The sequence below is a fragment of the Anarhichas minor genome, unplaced genomic scaffold (assembly GCF_050575085.1).
Source record: "Anarhichas minor isolate MPS153535 unplaced genomic scaffold, ASM5057508v1 ptg000136l, whole genome shotgun sequence".
In the NCBI taxonomy this organism is placed as follows: Eukaryota; Metazoa; Chordata; class Actinopteri; order Perciformes; family Anarhichadidae; genus Anarhichas; species Anarhichas minor.
In genome coordinates this window covers 10,359,026-10,369,814 of record NW_027466582.1, presented here as the reverse complement: position 1 = coordinate 10,369,814, position 10,789 = coordinate 10,359,026, and the positions used below count along the sequence as shown (strand labels likewise).

At 38.3% G+C, this 10,789-nt stretch overlaps 1 protein-coding gene across 1 annotated transcript; it reads left to right on the top strand.

The window, feature by feature from the left end:
• Positions 1 to 1,058: 1,058 nt before the first annotated feature.
• On the top strand, positions 1,059 to 6,473 carry sytl3 (synaptotagmin-like 3). The gene is made up of 12 exons (XM_076084485.1): positions 1,059 to 1,484; positions 1,799 to 2,014; positions 2,856 to 2,923; positions 3,415 to 3,466; positions 3,566 to 3,632; positions 3,726 to 3,798; positions 4,214 to 4,341; positions 4,605 to 4,727; positions 5,070 to 5,242; positions 5,349 to 5,445; positions 5,540 to 5,710; positions 5,996 to 6,473. Exons 1-12 carry the CDS (start codon positions 1,387 to 1,389, stop codon positions 6,128 to 6,130), a joined length of 1,401 nt encoding a protein of 466 aa, XP_075940600.1. The 5' UTR covers positions 1,059 to 1,386; the 3' UTR covers positions 6,131 to 6,473.
• Positions 6,474 to 10,789: the final 4,316 nt, after the last annotated feature.

The following is a 10,789-nucleotide window of genomic DNA, read 5'->3' as shown; positions in this document are numbered from 1 at the left end:
CGCTCGTTTCTATTTACAACTTGAGAGAATCCCTTCAGGCATGGTGCACGTCAGCAGAGGACAGATAACAGCTGTGTCCCTCTGTGAGACATGAGGCCTAATTACGGCCGACGCTGATTGTTTTCTCCGGCCTCCAGCTCTGGATAGTAACAAGGACAGGTTCTTATCTATCAACACAGGCTGGCATCCAGCTATTCAGCTGGCCGCTTCCTCTCCACTCCCCATGCTTCACTCGTCTGATACTGAAAGGGAAAGTGGTGTGGTCCAAATTGAGATGTTTGAAAATGAGTGTCTCTTATGGCATCAATGAGACATTGAAGGAATAGTTTGACATTTTGGGAAAAAAAACGTTTATTCCCTTTTCTTGCCAAGAGGTGGGGAAAGGTTGATAGCACTCTTACACATGAGAGTAATCTCAATTGTATCTTCTAATTCCTGGTAAAAAAAAGAAAAGAAAAGAAGCAAATGAGCATATTTCTCAGAATTTCAAACTATACCTCTAAAATAAAAAATGTAGGTTCTTAATTTACATTTTACAAAAACAGACCTAATTTGTATTCACAAAATGTTAGGCTTCAGGTGATGAATTTGTTTTTGAAATTCATATTAAGCCGAGTAAGAATTGAAGTGCACTGACCTGCGACAACAAAAAAAAAAAGGAAAGAAGGAAACTAGAACAGAGACTCACGTCAGCCATCAATAATGCAAAGGTTGGCATTTGGTTTGGTTTGCAGCTCTGCCATCAGTGAAGCATCACTGCTCCTCCTGCAGCTGAGGAAGAGGTGGTTTGCCAGGAGGGGGATTGAATAATGGGGGGGGGGGGACCTTGTGACGCTGACATAGAAAGGCAAGATGAGGACAGTTTGAGAAAATCAGGATTTGGAGCTTAAAATATTAGCCAAAAGTAGCAGATTGTTTTAAATGTCATCAGAACTTGTATTAGAGGGTCTGAGATTACTCTAGCAGACTGACTGTCTGCGTCATCACGTCGTAAACCTGTAGTCCTTAACTCGCCTCTTGAGAAAAGAAAATCAATAGAGGGTTTTTCTACAGTTTCATCCAAGTGGAAGCAATACAAGTATCTGCTCAGTAGGTGTATATCCGGCTCTGACGTGAATGGGGTCTCCCTGGAGATCATAATCAGGAAAAGGGGGATTTTCTACAGCACTTACTGTTGAATAACCTTGACTATCTCTCTTATTTTTATTTTTTACTCTTTCAGCTCCAGAGGACTGAAGAGGAGGTCTGGGTCCAGTAAGGGGAGGGTTAAAGAGGGCAGGAGGCGGAGACAGGAACAAAAACACGAGACGGTGAAGCAGAGAGAGACAGAGAGAAGAGGACCAGTGACTGTGACACAGATAATCAGACTGAGACTGTCGTTTAAAGATGAATTTAAGTTCGCTTCAAGCTCTGGAGAGAGAAAGAGTCCTGGAGGTTCTTCGAAGAGACAAACAGCTGCGTACTATTGAAGAGGACAGGATAAGGTGAGGCTTTTCTGACCACTTTCATGGCTGTCAAGTTCTCACTGATGCTGAAGGGAGGCTGTACTAATTCTTTCATTGATCATCATGAGACCAACAAAAAACAAGATTATAACAAAAAACAATTATAATGTCAGAAATATAGATATTAATTAATTAATTATTTATATATACATGTTCTGTTACCAAAAGCATTTTGGTTACTGTGTCTTTCAGTATATTAAGAAATGATTTTTGCAAATAAACTGAAATGTCTTTAATGTTTTCTTTGTGAAAATAACTTTAAAAATGTTTGACTCCCTCCATCTCCATCTCAGGAGGATGAAATATGAGCTGCAGGAGCTCCGAAGGAGAGGCGCAAAGAGTTTCGCCCGGCAGTACGGCGAGCGGACCTGCGCCCGCTGCCAGAGGCCGCTGGGAAAGTTCTGGAACTCGGGCGCAGTCTGTCGCGGCTGCAGCCACCGCATCTGCAGCAAGTGCCGCGTGGGCGTGGGAGCGACGGGCTGGAAGTGCACGGTCTGCCACGCCTACAGGTGCAGTAGAGAGCTCCATCATCTGCAAAGAAATATTTGACTCAGTGGTGCTCAGATCACAGCAAAAAATGACTGTTGTCTCAAGTTGACTTTTCAAACTCACTTTCTGGCTTTTGCTGTGTTTGAAACTGTGAACTCTCCTTTGGCCTCTTTAAACTAACTTTCTTTGAAGTGGCTATCATCAAAATGTGTATTAGAATGATGTATCAAATATGAAACCTGAAACTGCGGCTCCATTTGGCTTTAGTTAGTGTCAGCTCGTTGTTTAGCTGTCCGGCCCAAAACCTTAAATGTTTTGGTTCAGTCTCACTGCACTGCTTGTTTTTCCCAACGCAGTAAACAGCTGTTTTCAGCAACAACAACACAAAAAGCTGTACACTGGCACCAAACAGCAGACAGTCCCAGTTAGAGACTAGCTGATGAACATAGTGGAGCATTTAGCAGCTAAAGAGGCAGACATTTCGCTCAGGAGTTGGTGGAGATGAAAAACAGAGCTAAAAGAAATTGAATAATGGACTAACATGTTCACCATATCAACTTAAAAGACGATAATATGTTATTAATGTTGTGTTTATAACGTGTTTCTGCTGCCCCTACTGGCCAAAATAACCAGTTATTGAAGGTTTAATGTCACCTTTCTCAGATGACATAGAATATCTCTGATAGAAAGAAAACTCAAGTAAAAAGAGGCAGCAATGATAGCGTACCTTTAAAATGATAATATAGTCAGGTGCAGTCAGTAGAATAGCTGTACTTGCGACCTCTTTTTTTTTCAGTATGAATAGGAAAGCATGAGTGCTAATAATGTAAATATGTAATCATGTGTTTTTCTTCTTCTCAGGGACGTGAAGTTCAGGTCTGGAGAGTGGTTCTTAGAGGAGAGAGCAAAGAAATTTTCAGTCACCACAGGTTTGTTTACAATACTGCATGTATTTACTATTCGTTTCCTTTTTGTAAATTCAGCGTTATTAATTATTGATACTCCCTTGATATCATCCAGTTTAACTACATTTGTTCATAAAATATGGATGATCCGGTTTGTGTTTGTTTAAGCCATTTGCTTTATATTTGGGGTACTGAATTATTCAGTATTTACAGCGTGGTAAACTATTATTAGAGGCGATTCTATAATATTCAAACATACTATATGTTGTGTGTGTGTGTGGAGGACTTGGACCTATACGGATATTTAAATGATCAAATGTGTTTTTTTAATCTTTACATCATTCCTAATTGTGTCAGATTTGGCCACATAAGACTTTCAGACTGTTCAGTCACAGAGAAGTTATATTTAGTGTCACTGTATAAATTGTCCTCCACTCATCTCTTTGACAGTGTGTAAACATTTGGCTTTCACATGTGTTGCCATGTTTTATTGATTATATTTATGTTCTTTACAGACAAATATGAGATGGTTGGGGAGAAAATATTAAAGACCTACAACATGCTGAGGTACGAGAAATCTTAACATGTTTATTTTCAACTTTTGAATGAGATACTTGTACATAAAACACAAAGTAACATTTTTTTTTTCCCTACAATTTTTCACAGTCATATATCAATAGTGCCTCCCACTCCTCCACCCTACTTGGATTGTTCGTTTCTGAGCAGATCTGGGGTAAAATACTGTCATGTATGCAGCATTATTTTACAGTAAAAAGTATCAAATGTATAAACTGAGCTTCAATTAATGCTGTGTTTTAATCTGCAGGATTTGAAAAACTCAAAACCTTTTACCAAATCTATGGAAGATCTAATGGTTTCCTTCACCAGTCATATTAGGAGTAAGTTCATGCATCATTAAACATGTTCTCTTATTAGTTATGATCAAACTTCAACTATTGCCGGTGTGCCTCTTGGGAACTTGAGAACTTATCAGAAGTAGCAGCGTCACTTCATACATGATGAGGTGATTATACTTGCAGTAACAACCACAACGGAAATGTGCCTGAAGTAATATGATGCAATAAAAGAAAAAAAATCTCTCAGCTCATCATCTTAACTGCACCAGCAGAAGTTGCACAAGATGACAAGCACAGATAGAAGCTACTTATTACATGCTTTGCAAAAAAAAAAAAAAAAGAACCTTTGGAGCTATTGAAATTGTCCAGGCAGTGGACAGATATCATTTCTCTAAATAGATTTTTGTGTTTCTCTCCAAGTATACTTAAACATTTGACTTCTCTTTTCTCAATGCAGGGATTTCCACTTCTCAGAGCGATGTGCAAGGAGACCTGCTGAGAGTTGACAACAACCGGAGAGGGTCGTGCTTCAACTACAGCTCCCAAAAGAGCCTCTCTGACACTGACATCAGCAAATCTCACAATGTAAGTCAAATGCAACACTTATACGTTCAGTACTACAAAATAAATCATTCAGCACCAGGGCCTTAAGGATGCCTTACTTCCTTTAATGGCCTCGCCGAATTATTCTGCTTTTGACTTAGTCGAGATGGACTTTTTCATAATCCAAATACGCCGATGAGACCACTGAACAAGGCCATCAAAGGAGCTTAAAGTAATCTGTACTCATCCATACTGGTGCTTACAGGAAATAACTATCAGTAAAGAAATGATCCTCCATCTTACAGCTCTTTAAAGGACCCAGTCTTCCAAACCTGTTCAAGAAAAGCAAAGACAGCGACCAGGAAGGCTACTCAACCGGGGCGGAAGAAGAAACATCTTACGGTTCTGAGTACTCTGGAGGAAAGAGAGTAAGTAGAAGCTGATTATAAGATTTTTTTTAAAAGTCCCCGAGCAACATCCTGTGACGGGTGAAATATCACACTATTAAGTTAAAAAAAGTCATAGTCTTTATGTCATAACGGTCGTAAACTACCTTTATACTATGTCATAAACAGTTTTTAAAAAGGCATATCATAGTATATCATAGAAGTCATTGCAGAGTATGTCATAAAATGTCATAGTATAGCATGTCATATATAAAAGACGTAGTAGATTGTTATCATTTCAGCCTCTTAGCTCCAAGTTAATGTCCATAAGATAGTGTCTGTCTCCCCTTTTTACAAATATAATTTTAACATTCACCACCTCAGGGCAGTAGCAGTAGCAGCATCAGCACAGACTGTGGCCTCTTCGAGAGCATCGGCATAGCAGGAGAGCTGGAACTGGCTCTGGCCTTCAACACCAATAAATCTTGTCTGGAAATCACTGTCGGCGCCTGCAGAAATCTCTCCTACGGAGACACCAAGAGGAAGAAGTGTCATCCGTAAGGATAATAGATGAATAAACTCTCTGCATCATGTTCAGTATGACCTTATTTTGTCGAGTGATTCTCCATCAAAACCTCATCCTCCTGTTATTCCTTTGTGTAGATATGTCAAACTCTTCATGCTGCCGGGAAAGAGCGGTAAAATGAAGACGACGGTCAAGAAAAACACGACCGATCCGGTTTATAATGAAGTTTTAAAGGTAAAGAGAAAGACGTTTTTACTTCAGCTGTTGTGACAATCAAATTGTGTCATATCATGCTCAAATCAACGTTTTTTTGTCTGGTTCTTGACAGTATCACATAGAGCGCCACCTGCTGTTCGGCAAGAGACTGCAGGTCTCTGTGTGGCATTCAGGAACCCTGAAAAGGAAGGTGTTTCTCGGTGAGGTCCTCGTCCCGCTGGACGGCTGGAGATTTGAGGACAAGGACTCCCAGGGCTTCAACTGGTACCCGCTTTGTCCAAAGGTAAAAAAGGTTCAGCTCTGATGTTATTCCGTTATTCATGGTTCTGTTAACAGCTAACTCAATATTAAAGGAATAGTTAAATCAGAAATTGTGATTCCTACACTTTTAATTTTGTTATTGGATTACTTTACAATTCGATAACCATGTTATATATTTTATTTGTATTTTTTTATTCTATTGTTATATTATTGAACACAGCATGTGTCCATAGTCTGAGAGATTGTTTTGTTTCAAGGCTACATGAGTTCATTTCCTTCTCCCTTCATGTATTTCTGTGTTCATCAGGCTGAGAGTCCGGACGGAGGCGCTGTGGAGCAATATGTTGGAGATCTGCTGGTCAGACCCAAGTTCAGCTCCAACCACCAGGGTGAGCTCCTGCAGCTCAGCTACTTTCAAAAAAAGACGCATGTCGCCAGATAATTACATAGCAGATCTGCTTTTTCACTCAAGAAAATGTCTTGAAAATAGATGATATCGTAGTTGATGGTCTGCACAAAAACACCATGTAATGTCGGCTTTCGTAAAAGAAATGCCGTGTGTTTAATTTGCTTTTTTATTTATTTATTTATTTGTCTAATTTTATTTATTTTAATCTAATTTTGACTATTTTTTTCAAACAATGCGATACATCTTTTTGTCTTTTGGGCTTTACAAATAAAATTGCTTAAACTTGACTTGAGTTTTAAGATTTTCATCCACCCACAAGGTTTTATTATTTATAAAAACAATAAGAATTTACTCTAATAAGAATGTCACAGCTCATAGTACATATCAGCTGATAAATAAAAGAAGAACTATACTATAGCTTCTAGTGGTAGATATATATAGTAGACTATAATGTACTCTCTGATGTAGTTTTTATGTGCTTTAACGTTTTACAGACATACTACATGTACTACATGTGCTATCCAACAATTCAAGAGTGGACATTCAACACTTTTCACAAATATAAAATGAGCTTTTACAGATAAAAAGACAATACATATAAGCTCACATTTGAAGTGCTACTTTACAAGACATTAATTAAAAACCAGTGGTAGTAGATGTACTCATTAAAGATATTAGTAAGTAAAAGTAGCAATACCGCTCTGCAATAATACTGTAAGAAGAAAAACTCCTACATTCAAGATTTCATTGAAGTAAAAGTACAACAGTATTAACAGCAATATGTACTGAAAGTAAAAGAACTTGTTGGGGAGAATGGTCCCTTCCAGAGAGTTATATTATCATATAGTATATCATATATTTGAATGTACATATTTGAACTACTTTAAACTGTTGAATAGTTTAATCTATAATACAGTATCATATCTTATATATTGATTATGTGTTTCATTTGTAAAATCTTAATCTGCAATGTAACTAGTAACTCCAGCTGTTAGATAAAAGAGTACCTCAAAATTGTATTTAAGTACTGCGCAAGTGTAAATGCGCTTGGTTACTTACCACTTCTGTCAAAAACAATGTTTAAAAGGAAAAAACGGCACCGCGTTCCAACACTAGAGGTCAGAAGAACATGTCGTTTCGACACCTCTCGGACAGTCGTGCAGTCTAACAATGTGCCACATAGCAATGATCAACTAACTGTCCTTATCAAAGGTGACAAACACCTTCCCATTAATGCAAACACAGGTCAGAACACATGCGTCAGAGTGTAAATACACCTTATTGTGGCCCTGCGTGGCTCTTTGTGTGTGTGTTTCAGTGTCTGCAGGCCTGCGAGGTGTGTTGTGTGTGTTCTGGTGTGTGTTTATGAATGTATTATAAAGTGTACGTATTTAATAGTCACGAGGGTGTGTTTATATAGATATTTGTGTGTGTGTTGTGTTTAGGTGTCTGACTCTGGGAGCAGGCAGAGAGCTCATCCAGACGACGGCCATTTCTGAGGGTGAGACGGCTCTCTGAACCCAGAGCTGTGGCCCCTGCTGGCCCTCTGACGGACCCCTGGTGAGGGCCTCAGACAGACAACTATCACTCTGGTAACTCTTTTAGCCCACCAATTTCACATTGCACAAGTATACAAACAATTAATATATGGTTTATATCACACTTTAACTTAGTTGTCAGCTGACATAAGGACATTTTTTAAGTGATTATCAATGTATTTGTCAACAACTATATTTGTGAAGCATTCAAAACAGTTAATGAATGATTGACAATCATTCCATTCGCGAATGGACAACTGATTCGCCAATGAAGGCCATGACATGTTGCTGACAGTTCTGGGGGAAATCTTACAGGAATAGTCTTTTTTTATGCTAAGCTAAGCTAACTGGCTTCAGCTTCGTATTTACTTTGCAGGTGCTATCAGTCTTCTCAGAATATCTGTCTATTCTTTTAAATATGAATCATTTGTTATCTCTTTACACACCTGTTGCTTCATAGTAAAAGTTGTCAAAGAGCCTTTTTCAGCTTCAATATTCACACAAAAATGTCCTTCTTACTGTACAACTATATTTTAGTATGTTAAAAACAACTTATTAATCATCTTTGATCTGCTTATAAATGCAACACATGTGGGGTTGAAGGTCTTACCAGCTGAGGCTTCTCTGCAGCATCCAATATATATTTCAAATCCAATTCCTCCTCAGGGTGATGTTCTTTTAGAGGAGTCAGGCAGCTAAACGTCTATGCAAATTAAATCACTCGAAAAGACACCGGGATGACGTGTCTCATAAATTTTATTTAAAGCCAATTTACAGGAAGTGGTTTGACTCATTTAAGAGTGACTCTCCAGCTTTTCCTTCTCTACAGTGAAGCCTTTGTTGTCTCAGCCTAAGCACGGTGTGAAAGACATGCTCCGTCTCTGGTTTCACAAAAGCTTGCGGTGATGTCATTGACCTGGAATTCTCTGTTAACCCCGTCTTCTCCAGGGTTCACCATGGCAACAGGTGTATTGACGTCAGCTTCATCCGTCTCCCGCCAAACGTCGACATCGGGAGAATGTGATGACGTTCAACGCCTCTGCCCAGCAACTGACTCTGCACTTTGACATGGTCACAGTGCAGTATTTATACTGTAAGAACTGTAAGCCATCATACGTTTGTAAAGAAATGTTTTTTATTTATTTATCTATAAAACTGAATCACTTTATAATTAAAAGTATTTAAGTCTGGAACTTTAACGTCCCTCTTCTTAAACTGACAAAGTGGCTATAATTATGCAGAAACATTACACCCATCAGTACTACTATTTATTTTATTTTCCATTATTTTGTATGTATTTTTTCTATTAAAATACTGGTAATAATGATAAGGGTTTGAATCTGACCATGGCTCTTTGCTCTCTCTTCTGCAGCGGTACTGGTTCAAACCTAACCCATGGCTCTTTGACTCTTGTCGTACACTCTCTCAATCAAAAAGTCATAGTATTGTATGTCGGAAAAACATTATTAAAAGTCATGTAATAGTATGTTGAAAAAAGTCAGAGAATAGTATTTTGTAAAAATGTATAAAAACGTGTTGAAAAAAGTTATAAAAAAAGGTCATGGTACAGTATGTCGAAAAAATGATTAAAAAGTGACATAGTATTTTGCAAAATTCATAAAAAAGTCATAGTATAGTATGTTGAAACAAGTCCTGAAAAAGTCATAGTAAAGCAAGTCTAAAATGTTTTTAATTCATAGAATACAACAATGAAAGTCATAAAATAGTGTATAAAAACATTTTATAGTAAGTTCAAAATATAAAATAGTCCCACTATACTATGTTGTCAATGATATTGAACACGAACATATCTTTTTACGTCATACACAGTACAAAGTAAAAACACACATGTATAATCATAGATTTTTCTTTATTGCCAATATGTTGTACACCTCATTATAAAATCCTGTTCATATACAAAGGCCAGCAGAGCAGAGTGCTTCCATTACAGTGTCAGTAGATGCTACTCTAGTCCATGTCCAGAGGGAGGAGAGTGAGATGTTGATGTGGTACTGTCAGGGTCAGTCCATTGTGACCAAGCTGCAAAATAAAATCTCTTTGCAACGTTCAAACCTCAAACCCCCCGTTAGGCGTAACACTAAAAGAACTAAAGCAGGGGTGTCAAACATACGGCATGGGGGCCAGAACCAGCCTTCCAAAGGGTCCAATCCGACCCACAGTAAGACTTTGGAAAGTGAAATAAATTATGTCTCTGAAATTTCCACAATTTACAATAAAATGCACTGCTATTCCCATTGGTCCAGCGCGGTCGTACTGTCCTAATGAGAGTAGCAGGCCCTACGCTGGATATCCTATTATAGATCCCACGTGCTTACGCACTGACTACGTGAAACAACACTGTCAAGCGTAGGCTACTTCTCATGCAGGAGCCCCGGGTGACAAATGTCTTTGTAACTAAGGGGGAAAAAAAAGAGACAGTGTGTCGGGTTTTCAAAGAAAAATGGAACAGTTCCTATTTCTTCATACAGGTAAATGGGAGGCCATTGTGCTTGGTGTTGTTTCACGAACAATACAATAACTTGCCAGGACAACTGAGAACAGAGAAGATGTATGAATTGTTGGCAGTTTTCAGGAAACAGCAGTCAGTCTTTTAGTCATAGCCCAGGTATCAGTGAGACATCTCATTAATAGGGGACGTTTTCACAACATACTTTTTTACACACAAAAAAAAAGAAGAGAAATTTGGAGAAATTGTGATTTGTAGGATTTTATGCAAGGGTTTTACTGGTCCAGCACCCCTGAACACCCCTGAACTAAAGGCTTCCATATATTTCGTGACTTATCACCTTGGCTACGTAGTGAAAACAAACTGTCTGGCACTGATTGCTGCAGAGGAACAGCCAGAGAGAAAGTCCACTTAGAAGGCTAAAAGCACACAGCACATGCCCATCTCTCACTCAATAGCGACATGACACAGAGAAATAAAATATATCAAAACTAAGTGTCCCAGTCGACACAGTGATTTTGAGGATAAAGACAATCCTCAGCATGCTGTGAACTGCATTGCAAAAAAAAAAAAAAAAAAAAAAAAGTACCTAGATTGATAACAATCTCCTTTTAACTGATTTAATGACATGCAGCTGGATATTTCCTAAAGTAAAAAATAATAATTTACAGTTGAATCTCTTTAATT